General features: G+C 34.7%; 1 protein-coding gene across 1 annotated transcript; it reads right to left on the reverse strand.

The window, feature by feature from the left end:
* Positions 1-97: 97 nt before the first annotated feature.
* XKR9 (XK related 9) lies at positions 98-18523 on the reverse strand (the record flags this gene model as incomplete). The annotated part of the gene is made up of 3 exons (XM_082674742.1): positions 98-726; positions 6914-7134; positions 18252-18523. 3 exons carry the CDS (start codon positions 18521-18523, stop codon positions 98-100), a joined length of 1122 nt encoding a protein of 373 aa, XP_082530868.1.
* Positions 18524-19137: the final 614 nt, after the last annotated feature.

Consider the following 19137-nt stretch of genomic DNA (forward strand, 5'->3'; position numbering starts at 1 on the left):
AAGGCAAAAATAAGACATAACACACATATACACAAACTTTTTCTTTACTAACCAATGAAACAAAAAATAAGAAAACATTATCTCTTAAGTGAATACCTTATTCCATTAGGAAATACTTCATTCTACAATCTCTTTGAACTGGTTTTCCATCAGCTTCATCCAGTTTTGTTTCTTCACTTCTGTTTGGGTGTAAAGTCCCGTAATAAACAATAAGAAAAATAATTCCAAGGAGAAGAGTAAGAGCTATAGTGATGCTGACAGGTATAAAATAGTCTGAATTAAAAATAGAGAGTGGGTAAGACCAGAACACAATCAATATCCCCAATGTGGCCAATACCCTTACAATATAATAACAAGACATTGGACATTTGGTATTCTGTCCCTTAATATTAAAAAATGTAAAGACAAGAATGAATCCAACAACAATCCTGTATATGAATTCCATACCTATGGAAGCACAAAAATCAGTTTGTTCTTTAAATGCCCACAATATACCTAAAAACCAAAGAAATAACAACAGGAATAAAGCAATCTTAACATTTAAGAACAAAAGAAGCACAACACTCAACATCCAAGATAATAATGTAAACAACTTGTAAAAGAGATATACGAGTTTAGGACAGGGTCCATTAAGGAGGTTTTTATCAGGTAAGGATTTTCTTAAAGCTACTTGATAATCAACAGTCGACCAAGAAATAGCACAGCAAGAGACCATGATGGCTGCATCTACAAAACAAAAATTTTTTTAAGATATAGTTATAGGAATAATAATAGCAATATTAAATTACTATATGCCATACATGCTTCATCTGTATATACACACCCATAAACACATCAGGTACTTTATATACTCATCTCATTTAATCCTTTGAAATAGATATTAATATTCCTATATTACATATGAGGGAATTAATGCTTAGAGAATATATATACATTTCTTGACCCAAGTCACACAGCCACCAAGTTTCAGAGAGATGAGATTTGAACTGAAATTTGCCTGATTCCAAAGTTGGTGTGCTTAACCACTACATTAGACTGCTTTATAAGATGGTGAATAAATTCACTGGACAAATTTTATTGAGCAACTGGTACAATGGAAACTGCATACTCTGGAAGTTCTCTAAGAGACTACAGTTATAGTCCTAGCTTTTCCAGTCTTTTTGGCTTTGACCTTGGGCATATACCTAATTCACTAGGAAATGACATCATGAGAGAGGAGGGCAGGAAGAAAGGAAGGGAGAGAGGTTAAACAGAAAATTTAATGTAAGTATGAGGTATCAACAGCTCAATTTCCCATATCTTTAAGATGATGGATCAAATGAACAAACATGATCTAAAACTTACAAATTTCTGTAGGCTTGGCACCTTTATCCCATTTTTTCCCCAACAAATAACAGAAAAGTAAGTTCATTACTACTTTGGAAAGGCATGTCATTAGCCCCACTCTCAAAGCTGGAGACTGAGATTAGCTCAAGATGGTAGAGTAGAAGGATGTGAACTCAAAGCTGGGGACTTATAAAACTGAAAGCAAAGATATTAGAGAATTAGAAGGAAATAATTTGGAGTAAAATAGAGAATGCTCATCATTCCCATTCAGCCTCACTGGAGGGCTATATATTAGGATAGGAAGGCAGACTTAAGATAGATCCTCTAGTGAAGACGATTATAAATGTCTTTGTCAACTCTCCTGGTTTTAGCATATACCACTCTGAACTGCACAATTAGTTGGGCTTCTTTTCTTTCTTCTTTAATTCAAAAATATTTGAATTAAAACATCACTTTCCCCTAAATTTCCCTGTGATATCTTTTTTATAATTGGTTTTAATTTCTACCAAACCAGTACATATACATTGTTTTTAAAAGTTGGTAAGTGCTAAAGAACTTATAAGAGAATAGCAGTAGACTGCTCTACCCCTTCTCACCTCTTAGCCATGACCCTCAGAAAAAATTACTATCAACTCTTCTACCTTTACTTCTGACATGTATTGCCATATTTCTAAATAAAACACATACTGTGCTATTTCTTATCTACTTTAGACTCTGATTATTAATTTCCTACGTGGGAAGGGGAAATTTTTGCACATGCACACATATATACACACCGTCCTTCCATTTTCCTCTCTCTCCTTCTACCCAAAAGAGTAACATCACAATTTTTGGTAAAATCAATATCCAGTGTTTACCTTATTATGACTACATAAGTACAGCCTCTTTGACTGCTCAGCCAAGTACTACATTCTGATCATATTTCCTTTCTTTTAAAACTTTTCATTGTTACTTACTTTGCTTAGTTTTTCATGACTCATCAGTATTTCTCAGCAAATTCTTCAAATTAATTAATTAAACTCCCCTATATACATCTATTAGGGTTTTTTTGTTTGTTTTTTGTTTTTTAATAATATGATCCTTCTGCTTAAAGGTGGCTGCTGTCAAGGTTTGCTTCCTGTCTTCCCAGAACTTCCCTTCACCTCTCTTCAGTGCTGACTTCCTGTTTCCTGTTCCAATATTTCCTTCTTGCTTCGTTCTCATGGTTTGATCAAGCATTCTCCAGACATTCCTGAGAAAAGTTGTACCTAAGCTAAACTTTTGAGACCATGTATGTCTCAAAATGTCTTTATTCTACCCTCATGTTTGATACACAGTTTCAACAGAAATAGAATTCAAAGTTTAAAAATGTTTTCCATTGAAACTTTGAAGTCATTGATCTATTAAATTCTAATCTCAAGTGTTATGGTTAAGAATTTCAAAGCCATTCAATTTCCCCATCCTTAAATGATCTTTATTTTCTCTCAAATCTTCTAGAATCTTATCTTCATCTTTGCGTCTCTGAAATGTTATAATGATGGGCTTGGTATGGGCCATTTTTATCAACCTTTCAATCTAGTAACCCACATCTTTCAGAGATATGCTGTTTTTATTCTTTGATGGCTTCCCTAGAAATCACAACATGCATATTAAACATATCAAAGTTTAAAGTTAATCAGTATTTTTACCTCACAGGTAGATTTATCATGAAGGTAGTGAAGCTTAAATTTCAGGGACCTACACTTGCCCAGACTCCTTCCAAGCCTGGCAAAGCCCTGGCAATGTGTTCACTTTGTCATATATATTTTATAAAAGTTGGAAAAATAAGGTATTTTCATTGCAGTTACTAAAATCCCCTGTCTCTTACTTTTCCTCTCTCACATTTTCCCTAGGTGCATTGAAGCAAGCTGTGGTCATTTTGGGGATCTGGCTAAAGGGAAATTGAGTTGAGAATAGTTTAGGTTTAGGGGGATATGTTTACAAGATTTGCTTGAATAATTCTGATTAGTAAGTAACAGATCTAGGATTCTCAAGTAGTTTGCCTGATCTTAACACTTCACTATCTTGCTGTCAACAGGCCTTTGATTCCTTAATATTAAGGCATGATGGTCTATCCTCATCCAGTTGGCACTATTAGTTTGACGTTATTTCCCATTTCCCACTTACCTACCTGTTTCCAATATTTTTTCTCCTCATTTTGCTAATCTAATCTGTACATTATACTCTATCCAAAAGGAATTCCTTGTCTTTGCCAAACCACGCCTTTGCTTATGCGTTTCTCCCGATATGAAATGACCTTGCCCAATCACATCTATACAGATTCTAATTAATTTCTTCTGATTTGACACCAGTAAAGAAAACAAAAGACTCCCACTATTCACTAAAGGAGACATTGACAATAAACAAGTGTTGTCAATTCAAACAGTATTTAAAATTAGTTACTTCATCAAAAAAAATCTTGATATACTCTGATCTTATACCACATTATTGAAGACACTGGTAGAGTTGTCCCCAAATGTGACAACAATCAAAAAATATACTTATAATATTATCAATACTTTGTGAAGTTGAAACTTCTCTAAATTAAAAATAAACAAAAACCTAATTTCTATTAACTATGCTAGAAAAAAAGATTGAATTTTTCTTTTCTCTCTGTGGAAATTATATCATAAAATCATTATCAAATCAAAACCCAATCAGAGTACACAGCCAAAAAAATTAGATAAAAGAGTATTAAAATAATAAAAATATATTACTTTTCTTTCTCTTGTGAAATTTGTGGTATTGGTCAGCTTTCTTATCCCTGTAATTTACTGTTCTTTATTTTATTTTTAAAAGAATGCTTACTTTCATGTCTTTTATGAATTGAACTGTATTCTTCCAAAATTCATATGTTAAAGCCCTAACCCCCAATGTGACTATACTTTGAGATAGGGCCTTTAGGGAGACAATTAAGGTTAAGTAAGTTCGTAAAGGTGGGGCCCAAATCTAATAGGACTGGTATCCTTGTAAGAATAGAAAGAGATACCAGAGATCTCTCTTTCTCTCCATACACAGAGGAAAGACATGTGAGGACACAGCAAGAAGGTGGCCATCTGCAACCCAAAGAGAGTCCTCACGAGAAACCAACCCTACTGGCACCTTGATTTTGGATTTCTAGTCTCCAGAACTGTAAGAAAATATATTTCTGTTGGTTAAGCTGCCCAGTCTATAGTATTCTGTTACGGCAGCCCAAGCACACTAACATAATTCTGTTTTCCTAATATTACATTCTTCTTTTCAAAAATAGGGTCTCTCTAATTGTTTTTGTTTTACACGTGGATCCACTTTTGCTTTACCTTTTTCCTGAACTATACAAGGAATTTAAAACAGTTTAACTCCATCCATCTTCCACCTGACTTTCATGCTACTGCTTGTCTTCATTCTTTCTTTTTCTTAGCCACATAGTATTATTTCTGTTTATGCAGTCAAGTTTCATTTAGAGGTAGGTAACTTCACTTTTACCCTGAGGAGGGTGACTTTTGGAGTGCCAGTTTTACGGATTAGGATTTTCTACCAGATGTCCCTCCCTTGTGAAGACCCTGAGTTTTGTCTCCAGTCCTCCACACCCTGGGAAGCCATCAAAACTGATCTGCTTGTTTATAAGGTTCAGTAAAAACCCTCAGGGTATAAAGCCTTCACAGTCCTACTCAACCCTGCTGCATTCCCACTTTCATGCATATTTTTGCCTGTTGTATCAGATTGTTTTAAGCTTTTATGAAGACTTTTGAAAATACTTAACCAATTGTTTTAGATAATTTCAGGGGGAGAGTTGATTCAAATTATCTAGCCTTTTAGTGGTGGTGGAACTGATTTGAATAATCCAAGTTTTCTAACTGCTTTCCATCTCCTAAATATTTGTTGACATTTCTAATCTGCTATTCTACTCTGCATTCTCTTTGTCCTTATGGGTTTATACTGTTTTTACTTGTTACTCTCCTCTTTAGCATGATTTCAGAAGGAACAAAGATAAAAGAATTTGTTCAGTCTTCTGAAGTAGTTCTATATATAAAATGATTTTTTTTTACATTTTGAATTATTCTTCCTGATTATCAAAACAATACATGGTTACTGTAGAAAATTTGGAAATTCAGAAAAGTATAAGGAAGATGAAATAGATAAAATCATTCACAATCCCCCCACACAGAAGCAGCCACAGTTAACATCAGTAGATCTACCATTATACAGGTTGTAAACTCTATATGCTGAACTTTAGCTTCAGGGACTAATAAATCCCAATCCACAAATTCTTTGCATCACAAGGAAAAAGAGGTCTCATACACAGTAGGTTCATTTCAGTGGTGCACTAACAATCAAAGTAAAGGTAAAAATATTAGAAGGGACTACAATCTAGAGGTTTGTGGGAAACTGGGACCAAGAAAACTGTTTGGGGAAATGAAGTGTTCTCACAGGTGAGTCTAGCATAGAGGGAACTCCAGGGGAGAGGACAATCTGTTACTCTGAGGTGAATCCAAGTCTGCATGGAATCCTAGTCACTAATGAAAACTGGGACTATTTTTAGCAAATAAATAGTTCTTTTAACATCTCAAATTAAACACCTATTAAAAGATTTTCTTAATGGAAATACCAAATTGTCCTTTAAAAATGTACATTTAACCCTAATGAGGAAATCTGCTATAAAAGAGCAACGTAAAACTTTCATTAGTTTTGTAGCACTTGCACTTTCACCCAATGATTGCGATTCTGGGAATTTACCCTATGGCTAAACTTCACACATGCAAAAGAATGCATGCATAAGACTATTCACTGCAGCTTTTTTGCAACAGTAAAATATTAGAAACAACCTAAATTAACATAAAAAGGGAGCCTGTTAAATAATTCATGATACATCCATAATTTGTAATACTATGCTGATAAGAAAAATAAATGAGGGTGCTTTTTCTGTACTGATATGTTTAGATCTCCAAGATATGTTAAGTGCAAAAAACAAAGATGGCTTTTATGCTACCATTTCTATAAAAAAAAGAGAGAGAGAGAGAAGGAAAGAGAAAGATAGGCTTTTACATTTTTTTTCCTGAAAGAATCATCAGAAAGCTGACAATAATAGTTTGTTTTACTACTGAATGTAAAATAGTTGGCTGGTGGGAAGCAGCAGCATAACACAGGGAGATCGGCTGGGTGCTTTGCGATGACCTACAGGGGGTGGGATAGGGAGGATGGGAGGGAGGCTCAAGAGGGAGGGGATATGGGGACATGTGTATGCATATGGCTGATTCACTTTGTTGTGCAACAGAAACTAACACAGTATTGTGAAGCAATTATACTCCAATAAAGATCTATTAAAAAATAAAAATAAATAAAAAATGTTCAAAAAAAATAGTTTGTTTTCTGGGCAGACAAAGGAAGGGAAAGGAAGAAGGGAGAGGGAGACAGTATACCTTTATATACCTCAAAGTACCTTTGAACCATGTACTTCTTTTTCAAAAAAAAATACATAATTCTAAAAAGAAAAACAATAAAAATAATTCTAAAACCTGCCAAAGAGTTACACAGTTGACATAAAATATCAGTGGCATCCATCTAAGACAGGCTATTAAGAAAGACCTACACTGAGTGAAATTTTCTTGACCATGTTCCAGAAGGATGTAGAGCTGAAGAGCAAGTTGTGGGCAGCCTTCCAGGTAGGTCTCAAATAGCCTGAGCATGCTCAAATCTGTCACCCTATCTATAACTTCTTTATGAGGATCGATTTGTTCTTCCACGAAGTTATCCGTTTTGCTGGTGTACTTGAAAGCCACATGATAACCCTTTTTCAAGGCAAACCAATACCTGTAAAGTAAACATGAATATTTATCTTCAGTAATAGATTCTTTATAACGTGTGTTAATTTACATAATAATTTTGGAAAAAAAGCAACATGTGTTTAAGAATAGAATTTTCCCACAAACTTTCTCTACTACAAATTTCTCTCAACTATGTAAATATTTCATTGTAGCTTTATTGAGGTTTAAGACTCCACAATTTTTATTGCATGTCTGATGTGCCAGTGTGTGCTAGCACTGTTAAGCATACATGATCTTCTTTCATCTTCACAGTTATTATGAGAGATGAGTAGGTATTATTCCCAAATCACAGACAGGAAAAGTTAGGCTGAGAACAGTAGAGTGATTTGCTGAAAGTTACGCAGAGAGTAAGGGGCAGACCTAAAGTCCAAACCTATATCTTATCATTCCTAGTCTTAACCACTATTTTCTGAAAGACAAACTGCAATTTCCACTTCATGCAATTTATCTTAACTAAAAGACAAATACATGCCCTTATGATAATGTCAAGGTTGAAGATGAGATTGAATCTTCTTTCAGTTTAATCTAGCAAATAATTACTGTTGACCCTTGAACACATGGAGTTAGGGATGCCAACCCTCTGTGCAGTCAAAAAATCTACACATAATTGATAGCTGGCCCTTTGTATCCTCAGTTCCACATCCGTGGATTCAACCAACCTCAGATCGTGTAGTACTGTAGTCTTTACTACTGAAAAAAATCTGCATATAAGTGGACCCACACAGCTCAAACCCATGTTGTTCAAGGGTCAGCTGTACTCCATAATCTACAAGGTGCTAGGCTCTGTGACCATGACCACCCTGGAAAACATAAAATTTCAAAGACTCCTAAAACATCCTTGCTCAGGCTCTTCTTTACAAAGAATTTTTAAATGAACATGACTTATCATCATCCAAGTAAAATTAATAACAAAAATAACTGAAACACTTATTTCAAAAATATCTGAGGCTAGCAATAAGACAACCAGGATTCTAGCCCAAAGCTTATCAAAACTCTTTATCTACACCTCAGTTTCCCCATATATAAAATGAGGGCAGTGATATATATCCTGTTTCAACTTGCTCCTTCTGTCAATGTTTCCCATTTCAGTAAATGGCACTAACATGCACCATGTTGCTCAGACCAAAAATGTGGGAATAATTTCCAACTTCTTTCTTTTTCTCATACCCTATAAAACTTCCTCAGCAGGTTCTGTTGGTTCTTAGCTCTAACTTCAAATATATCCAGATCTAAACACATCTTATCACTTCCACTGCCTCCATCCTAGTTTCAGCAGCCAACATTTCTGGCCTGGATTACTTTGATAGTCTCATAATTGGTCTCTCTGATTCTACTCCTGCTTCCTATACATCCTATTCTCTACACAGCATCTAGATTGAACCTGTTCACCATAATTTAGATGTTACCCCTCCACTCGAAATGTTCCAATGATTTCCATCATACTTAGAATAAAACACAAAGTCTTTACGCCATTTTACAAGGCCCTCCATAATCTGCCTTTCCCTCTCATTTCTCCCACAATTTCAGTGTACCTTTCTTACTGTTTTTCCCAAGTTAAAGGCCTTTGTCTTTGCTACTCCCTCTTCCTGGAACTCTCCTAAACCCCAGAGATTTTGCAAGTTTACTCCTTAACTTCATTCAGGTCTCTATTCAAATACCAGTTCCTCACAGAGGTCTTTCCAGATCACACCATCCATCGCATTCTATCTCTTTATCCTACATCATTTTTCTTTGTCATCACTTGACACATTTTTGCTTATCTGTACCTTCTCACAAGAATGAAATCTGCATGAAAGCCGGGACTTTGTTTTGTTCACTGCTATATCCTGAGAAACTAAAATAGTACCGGTACATAGCCGCTCTAAGAAAATATTTACTGAATGAATGAATAAATGAGAGCTCATGACAATCTTTCCATAAAGATAAAGAGACAGTAGATATGAAAGGACTTTGGAAAGTTGAAAGTAAAACACAAATATAAGATATTCTCATTTTAAACAAGATGTATACATATATGGATATGCAAAGATTCTTCACCTAGCAAATAAAAGTATATTTTTTACCATCACAGTTTTAGAATAACATGGTCCATTATATTCAATGTGGACTAGATGCCAGGGTAGAATGTCTACAAAAATGATGAAGACATGACCTCCACTTTCAATGACCTTACAACCTAATAGGAAGGTCAAGCCTATAAACTGCTAGCTGCAATACAAGGCAGAAGAAATAACCACTCAACAGAAATGTAAATACTATGTTGTAAAAGTATAGGAAAAAAAATGATTAACACTGTCTAGGATTTATAGGTGAGATTTATAAGTGAATTTATGTTTGAGCCTTTTCTGGGTATCTGGCACAATAGGGAGTTCCTGTATGTATATTATTAAGACTGATATGTAATACAGTATGTTCTTAAAGGTATCTATCCTTTTAAAGCAGGAGGATAGATACTGCTAATTGAAAAACTTGAAAAATTCACAAATATTAACAAGTACATACCTAGAACAAAATCAGTACAGACAGCATAGAGTGAGAAAGCCAGCAGAGCACAGTGATTAAGTGTACAGACTCTTAAAAAGCCAGGATGCTTGGATTCAAATCCTTGCTCCCTCACTTCCTAGTGATGCCTCAGTTTCCTCATCTGAAAAAGGGGTAATCATCATATCTACCTCATTGGGTTGATATGAGGATTAAAGGAGTTAATACATGTAAAATGTTTAGACCAGTAACTGGCACATGTTAAGTGGTATATCAGTGCCTGTTAAACAAACAACAACAACAAAAAAAAGATGGAGCTGTTTACAGATGTGCACATTAATATTTCCAGTGACTTTAGAGAGGAATATTTTCCAATTTTGTAGCAATTAATAGCAAACCTATGCAAAGTTCTGCTTATCTGAGGATAATTTCATGAGAAGGGGAGTATGAATATAATTTTTTAATCAATAGGATATTGTTTCAGTTTTATGGGAGAAATGATGAAGAGGCCAAAGAAAAAGAAACAGAAGGAGCTTTCTTAGCATATTTTATCACAATGTATTCTTTTATTTGAGATAAAGAGGAAACAGCTTCCAGTGATGAGAAATTCCCTTGTATCAAGCTCACCTTCCTACTGATGACAATGATAAATTACAGACAAAATATTAAAGAAAACAAGGCACTAAAGAGCAACCAAAAGTAGGAAGAAGGATGAGGGCACTTAACCCTTGAAAGAAGGGAACCATACTGCATGAGATGCATTTATCTGGCTTTTCCTCTACCAGCATCCCACAGTCCAAATGGCAAAAAGTAGATACAGCTCAAGCACAAAGTCGAATTATTACTGGCTCAAAGAGTGAGAGAACTAAGGTTGAATCTGCCAGAGTGGTTAGAAATTAAGAGGGATCCTAGAAAAGAGGGAGCCACAGAGTAAAAAACTTCCCAAATCTGCATATACCCTCCTTAAATCCTTGGCCAACCCCTTACTATGTATAGCTAGGGTGAGGCTCCAAGGAACTGAGGAAAAATGGCAAGAATGAGCAGAGATTTTGGCAGCTGTCTACCACAGGGAAGAGTCTGGAGTTTAAGTTCCACCAAACTGGAGGGGCTTGGTAAATACTTCAAGCATCCCATTGAAATGCCAAAAGGGTGATAAGTTAGGAGTAAAAACCATACTTCAGGTCTGTAAGACTTCCCCTAGGACTAAGAACAAAAGCAAAATAGACCTTCCCTAGCAAAGCCTAAACCAAGCCTCTGTATCACGTCAAGGTAATTTGCCAATAATTTAACTACCTGCTTTCTCTTCAACAGAAGATAACAGAAACCAGAGTCTCTACAAGGTATCAATCACAATGTCCACTACACAATAAAAAATTAAATGATATGCAAATTTAGAGGAAAATGTAACTTATGCTAAAGAGCATAATCAGTTAATAGAAACGTATCAGTTAATAAGAACACACCCACAGATGACCCAGATATTGAAATTAGCAAACAAAACACAGAGAGAAAAAATTAATGAAAAAAATTAACAGAACCTCAATAACAAAGGTGTAATTGAAGTCCCAAAAGAAACAGAGAGAGAGAATGGGGCAGGAAAAAAAAAAACTTGACAACATACTGGCGAAAAATATTTTCCAAATTTGATCAAAAACAACATAAAGCTCAACGAACCCAAACAGAAAAAATAAAACAATATGTAGGCCCAGAAGACAACTATATCAATAATTACAGTAATATATGAAATGTAAATGGATTGAAAGTTTCAATAAAAGATTGTCAAACTGGATAAAAAAATCAAGATTCAACTCTATATGATTTGGAAGAGACTCTCTTTAAACATAAAGACACGGATAGTTTGAGGGACTTCCCTGGTGGCGCAGTAGTTAAGAACCTGCCTGACAATGCAAGGGCCACGGGTTCAAGGCCTGGTAGCGGAAGATCCCACATGCCGCGGAGCAACTAAGCCCATGTGCCACAACTACTGAGACTACACTTTAGAGCCTGAGAGCTGCAACTACTGAGCCCACATGCCACAACTACTGAAGCTCACGCACCTAGAGCCCATGCTCCACAACAAAGACAAGCCACAGCAATGAGGAGCCCGCGCACTGCAACAAAGAGTAGCCCCCACTTACCGCAACTAGAGAAAGCCTGCGCGCAGCAACAAAGACCCAACGCAGCCAAATAAAATTAAAAAACAAAAAAGACACAAATAGTTTGAAAGGAAATCACAAAAAAATAGTTAGTATGGCTATATTAGTATCCCAGACAAAATACATTTCAAATCAAGGAGTATTAACAGAGATAAAGAGTCATGTCATAATGATATAAGAATCAATTTTTCAAGAAGACATCTGAATGTACCTGATAATAGCATTTGAAGATACACGAAGCAAAAATTTTCAAAGTACAAGGAGAAAAAGATAAGTCCACAATATTAGAGTGTTTTAACAGTCATCTCTCAGTAATTGAAAGAAAAGGTAGGCCAAAAGAAAAAAATCAGTAAGAATATAGCAGATTTTAATAATATGTTTAATAATATGTTTTATAATAATATGTTTAATAATATGTTGATACATATTGCCCTAATTTATACATTTATAGAACACTACACTCAACAAGAGCAATTTACAAATTCTTTTCAAATGCACATGGAATATTCACCAAGTTAGACTATATGTTGGGCCATAAAACAAGCCAATAAATGTAAAAAGACTATAATCACACAAATTATGTTGTCTGATCAAAACAATATTTAATGAGAAATCAACAACAATAAGATACCTCGGAAAATCCTCAAATATTTAGAGATTTAAGTAAAGGGCCCAGATCCTCAAGTTTCATAAATATTGCACCCTAGGAAATTTGAACATTACCAGATGACCTCTCTCTAAAGCATTTTAAATAGAAGAATAGGTAAGAAAAAATGTTCAACTATTTAATGCCCATTTAAGAAACTCCATAAAGAGCCCAGGGACCTGCGGAAGGAAGGAGACTCATCTCCATTGTACTTTCTTTCACACGATTTGAACTTTTTTTACCAGTTATTTTAAAAGAGCAACAATAACTTCCATATTTTAAATAATACAAATGCCTTTCATATACCCATCAAAGGAAAAGTCTCCTTTGGCAAGGAGAAAGGTTTTATCACAAATAGTACATAAAATGGAAATACAGAAGTGTCATCTAATTTATATTCTGGAAAATGAAATGTTCTACTCCACAGACCCCTGAGCAGTGAGAACATACTTAGTAGCAACAGGTACTTACACCTAATAAATAATTCATGTTGACATTCCTTGTCTTTCATCTACCAACACAAACTCAATTTATCTATTCTGTAGGGAAGTGAATCTGTAGTTCAGTAAATCTCAGGTTTTTCCATACTTAGTTTAGACAGACCCTTGGATGATTTTCCCATTTTTATGAACTTATGTTTTAAATTAATTACGTTTTAATTTTTGCTCATTTCTCACTATTCATCTCAGTATTCTGCCACTTCCTGCACTAAGAAAATACAAAGAAAAAGAAAAACAAAAAGAGGGAAGTGTCTGTTTATCAAGTATCTGTTTATCACTAATAGCAAACCTAATTCAATTTTTCCTTTTCTTCTTCTTTTGTTTGAATAGGCAAAATATTCAAATAATTCAAAAATTTTTTAAAAAGTTATTCGCTGAAAAAACTCCATGCCACTCCTAGGACCTAACTACCCAGTTTTCACCCTCCCCTATGACCATGAGAATTCAGTTACTACTTTCATGTGTACCCTTCTAGAGTTTCTTTATGCATATACAAGCAAGCATAAGTATATATGCCTTTTCACCACTTCGTTTTACACAGACTGTAGCATATCATATCTGCTGTATGCACCTTGTCTTTTCACTTAAAAGTACATATTGGAGATCTTTCCATTTCAGTACATAAAGTACTTTATCATTCTTTGTAATAGCTATGTAGTGTGCCATTGCATAGGTATACCATAAACTCTACCAACAGACATTTCAATTGTTTCTAATATTTTGCTGTTACAAAGAATACTACAATTGAAAAGCTGTGCATATGTCATTTTACATGTCTGCAAGTACGATAAATTCCCAGAAGAGGAACCTCTGGCCTAAAGGTATGTATGTGTATTTGAAATATGGTCAAACTGCCCTCCACAGGGATGGTGGGCAATCCATACTCCCATAACCAATCCATACTCCCATCAACAAAGTATGAGAATACCTGTTTTCCCATGCCTTACCAAGAGAGCGTATTATCATTTGGATTTTTGCAAGTCTGGTAGGTGAAGAATATCTCAGCGAAGTTTTAATTGGCAATTTTAAAATTATAAACAAGGCTTAGCATCCTTCAGACAACTTAAGAGCCATTTGCATTTCCTCTTCTCTGAACTATCCTCACTGTTTTCCCATGTTTCAATTGGGTGGATGACCTTTTTCTTTTTGACTTCAGAAGCTCTTTAAATACTAAAAGACTAGCCCTTTTTCTATTCAAAATTGCAAATATTTTCTCCTGTTAAAGCTGTTTTCCTTTTTGCTTTGCTTTTGTTTGTTTGGGAGATTTTTGCTTTTTTTAATTAGCATGCATTTTTTATTATCAAATCTATAATTTTTATAGCTTAGGGATTTTAAGTTATGGTTAGAAAGGCTTTCCCCATTTCAAGGCTATAAAGGAATTTTCCCATGTTTTCTTATAATATAAGTATTTTTACATTAAATATTTGATTCATTTGAAATTTATCCTGGTGTCTGGTATTTTACCTAGATGTATAGTCCATAACATGCAATCTGAAATTATCCCAACTCTAAAGTGAATCAAAACCGTTACTGTTCTTATGCTGCATATACTGGCTATTGCTTCCTCTTACTTCCATTCTGGTCAATTTCTACAATCTGTGGTCTGTCCATTTGAATGGCAAACAGGGGAAAAAGCTATTTTCTTGTCCTTGTGGTTTGGGATTTAGTGTTGGGGGTTGGGGAGGGGTGGGGTGCCTAGTGCTACTCCAGAAACAAAACTCTGCCAGTTTATCCTTTCAGATTTTCTTCTGGTTAGGAGGAGTTAGAGCACATGTTCTGTCATATCAAAGACTGGGAAGCTGAAGACATAAACTACAACATTTTAAAACTCTCCCAATACTGTACTCATCTCTATGTTTCTATCAATATACTTCTAAAGATTTCACCTTCATCACAGAACAGGCTAAACTCTTTTCAAGATCACGTGCCATGTTAGAGCATGGGCTAACCCTGAACTTTGTGTGAAGGTCCAGTTATAAGTCACATATTTTTTTCCAAATGGCTACCTACTTGTCCCCACATCCCTAACTCCTAAGCAAAGAAATCAGTAAGAATGAAGAATCTCTGTATGTACAAGGGAACTCCCATAAGACTATCAGCTGACTTTTCCATAGAAATTTTGCAGGCCAGAGGGAGTGGCACCATACAGTCAAAGTGATGAAAGGAAAAAACCTACAAGCAAGAATACTCTACCCAGCAAGGATATCATTCAGATTTGAAGGAGAAATATAAAGTTTTACAGACAAGCAAAAGCTAAAAGAGTTCAGAACCACTAAACCAGCTTTACAAGAAACGTTAAAGGAACTTCTCTAAGGAAAAGAGACCACAACTAGAAATATGAAAATTATGAAAGGAAAAATCTCATTGGTAAAGGCAAATATACAGTAAAGGTAGTAGATCAACCACTCATAAAGCTAGTAGGAAGGTTAAAAGATAAAAGTAGTAAAATCATCTATAGTCACAATAAGTAGTTAAAGGATACACAAAACAGAAAGATGTAAAATATGATGTCAAAACAGTAAACATGGGTGGTAGGAAGCAAAAATGCATGGTTGTTAGAAAGTGTTTGAACTTAAACCATCATCACCTTAAAATAATCACTTGTCAGTATAATGTTCAGATTGTTATACATGAACCTCATGGTAATAACTAACGAAACATCTATAATAGATATATACACAAAAGAAGAGAAAGAAACCCAAACATAACACTAAAGATAGTCATCAAATCACAAGGGAAGAGAGCAAAAGAAGAAGAAAGAAGCCAAAAAGAACTACAAAACAACCCCAAAACAGTTAACAAAATGGCAATAAGACATATCTAACAATAATTACTTTAAATGTAAATGGACTGAATGCTCCAGTCAAAAGACATAGACTGACTGAAAGGACACAAAAACAAGACCTGTATATATGCTGCCTACACGAGACTCACTTCAGATCTAAAGACATACAGACTGAAAGAGAGAGTATAGGAAAAGGTATTCCATGCAACTGTAAATCATAAGGAAGCTGGGGTAGCAATACGTATATCAGACAAGATAGACTTTAAAACAAAGACTGTAACAAGAGGCAAAAAAGGACTTACATAATGATATGGGGATCAATCAAAGAAGAAGATATAACAATATGGGTATACATATGTACCCAACATAGGAGCACCTAAATACATAAAGCAAATATTAACAAACATAAAGAGAGAAATTGACAGTAACACAACACTAGTAGGAGACTTTAACAACCCACTTACATCAGTGGAGAGACATAAGATCCAGACAGAAAATCAGTAAGGAAACACTGGGCTTAAATGACATTAAACCTGATGGACTTAACAGATTATATATAGAACATGCCATCCAAAAGCAGCAAGATATACATTCTTTTCAAGTGCACATGGAACATTCTCCAGGATAGATCACATGACAAGCCACAAAACAAGTCTCAATAAATTTACGAATATTGAAATTATATCAAGCATCTGTTCTGACCACAATGGCATGAGACTAGAAATCAACTATGAGAAAAGAATGCAAAAAACAAAAACAATATGCTACTAAACAATCAATGGATCACTGACAAAATCAAAGAGGAACAAAAAATACCTGGAGACAAATAAACATGAGAACACAATGATCTGTGGAACACAGCAAAAGCAGTTCTATGAGGTAAGTTTATAGTGATACAAGCTTACCTCAGGAATCAAGAAAAATCTCAAATCAACAATCTAACATGTAACAGTCATGTTAGATACAGCAAGAAGGTCTACCTTAAATTTGTTTGGAGTCCCAGAAGGAAAAGAGACAGAAATATGGTAAAGAAAATGTTAGAAAAGATAATGGCTGAGAATTGTGCAGAATTCATGGAAGATAATAATCTATAGTATCAAGAGAACCAGCAAATCCCCAGCAGGAGAAATAAAAGTAAATATATACCTGGATATATCATAAACTTTAGAAACCCAAAGATAAAGAGAAAAATCATAAGAGCAGCCAGAGGGAAAAAAAGAAGACAAAATACTTTTAAAGAGCAACAGTAAGATTGACATTTAACTCTTCAATAGTGACAATGGAAACAAAAAGATGAGAGAATATAATATACAGAGAGAAAATAACTATTCATCTAGAATTCTACTGCCACTAAAATCTTTCTCAGGAAAGATGGCTATTAAAATGGCCCAACTTCAGGGCTTCCCTGGTGGCTCAGTGGTTGAGAGTCCGCCTGCCGATGCAGGGGACACGGGTTTGTGCCCTGGTCTGGGAAGATCCCACATGCCGCAGAGCGGCTGGGCCCGTGAGCCATGGCCACTGAGCTGCGCGTCCGGAGCCTGTGCTCCGCAACGGGAGAGGCCACAACAGTGAGAGGCCCGCGTACCACAAAAAAAAAAAAAAAAAAAAAATGGCCCAACTTCAAAACCTAACTGTAGCAAAATAATACGTTATCCTCTTAATATGTCTTTATTTTTTTTTACACCAGTGTTTAAACTTTTATTTCACACCATGCAAGGTCAATTATAACATTAAAAAGTGACAACAGCTATAAGCTGCAATTTTACATTTATACATTGTAAATGTCCATTTTCAAAAGCTGAATTACCATGTTGCCATAACAGCTAGGCTTCAATTCAACTGTTTATACAGATAAAATTTACTACGAAAAACAATGATTTTATATCTGTCTTTAATTCTTCTCTTTACTTTTAATATATATATCGCTTTGAACAGAATTAAATCTCTTAAGATAATGAAGAAAAGGTCATATGAAATTAGGTATATGGAAAATCACAGAATTCTCAGGGCTTATTTAGATTCTATTTTCTTTAACCAGAAAACAGGCTTTAAACAACATGATTCTTAAGGTTGTTTTTAGTTCTGTGGATGATTCTGTACCAAGCTAACCACATGGTTACTGCGTTATTGCAGTAAAAATTTCACTTCATTAAATCAATGGTACAATTAACTTAAAAAATTAAGTGCTCTATCAGAGTTGCAAGTGAAAGGCTATATTTACATACTCAGTCTTAAAATATAAAATAGATGAGAAAAGATTCAAAAGACATAGAAATGAGTCCTTTTCCTTCTCATAAAAAAGTGATAACATATTAGAAAAAGTAACTTAATTAGGTAAATTAAAATATTATGTTAATGAACCTGGAAAATTCTGAGAGTTCAATGACTCACACAAGTACTGCTAGTGCGAAGCAAGTAACCCTTGTGCTACATGCAAATAGGGAACCTTTGTACATCTGACTACCCAGATACAGAAAGGTAGCTTCTGTCTGAAAAAAAGAATAATAGTGTTAATGATCAAAAGTATATGCTCACCTTGTAAAAACTCCTCCTTGCAAGCAATGAAGTAGAAGAAAACAATGCTGACTTTCTTGGCCTGATTCCTTTAAATCGTCCTTGAACCAAGAATAACTAAAACACTGGACCACAAGTGTTCCAAAGAGCATAAAACTTACTGTTAAAATACCGAAAACATGCTGTCCCTCATAGAAAAATCTGACAGACACCCAGATGTCCACAATTAAATCAGTTACATAGATTATAATGCCAAGAACCGACATCATAAAATTTAACTTAGTATATTTCATTATGAATCACTATATCTCTTGGTTATCTACCTCCTTCTCTCATACAAAAAGAAAAAAAAAGAACAAATATTAGTGCATCCTTTCGTGTAGCACTGAATTTTAATTTCTACTCCCTAAATCTATTTAAAAGAAAGAATAAATATTATGAAATTGGAACACTAAAACCAAAGTGACTAATTTTAACTTTCTTTTCTAAACCTCTAATCCAGTTGTTACAAGGCTTTATTCAATCTTCTGTCTCACAGTGTTCTTCATTACAGCTGACAACACCTAAAATGAAACATCATAAAAGATGCTAAAAATCTTGAGTATAGTATTAAAAACCCTAGGCCATGATTTTATCAAAGTCCTACTTTTTCTAAAAATAATATATTACCACTAAATATACTTTTTATAATATATAGCTTTGGGAAAGTAAAGTGTCAGAGATATACTTAATAGTTGACAACTTCCTCTCAGACTACTTACCTTTTAAAACACATAACCTGCTCACAAAGACATTTACCACAGCACCATTTATAGTGGCAAAAACCTGGAAATCATCTAAATGTGTCAACAAAAGGAGTTAATAAATAATGGTAGAGTCATAAAATGGAATATTACAAAGCTACTAA

This window comes from Grampus griseus (assembly GCF_964374135.1).
Source record: "Grampus griseus genome assembly, chromosome: 17".
Taxonomy (NCBI): domain Eukaryota; kingdom Metazoa; phylum Chordata; class Mammalia; order Artiodactyla; family Delphinidae; genus Grampus; species Grampus griseus.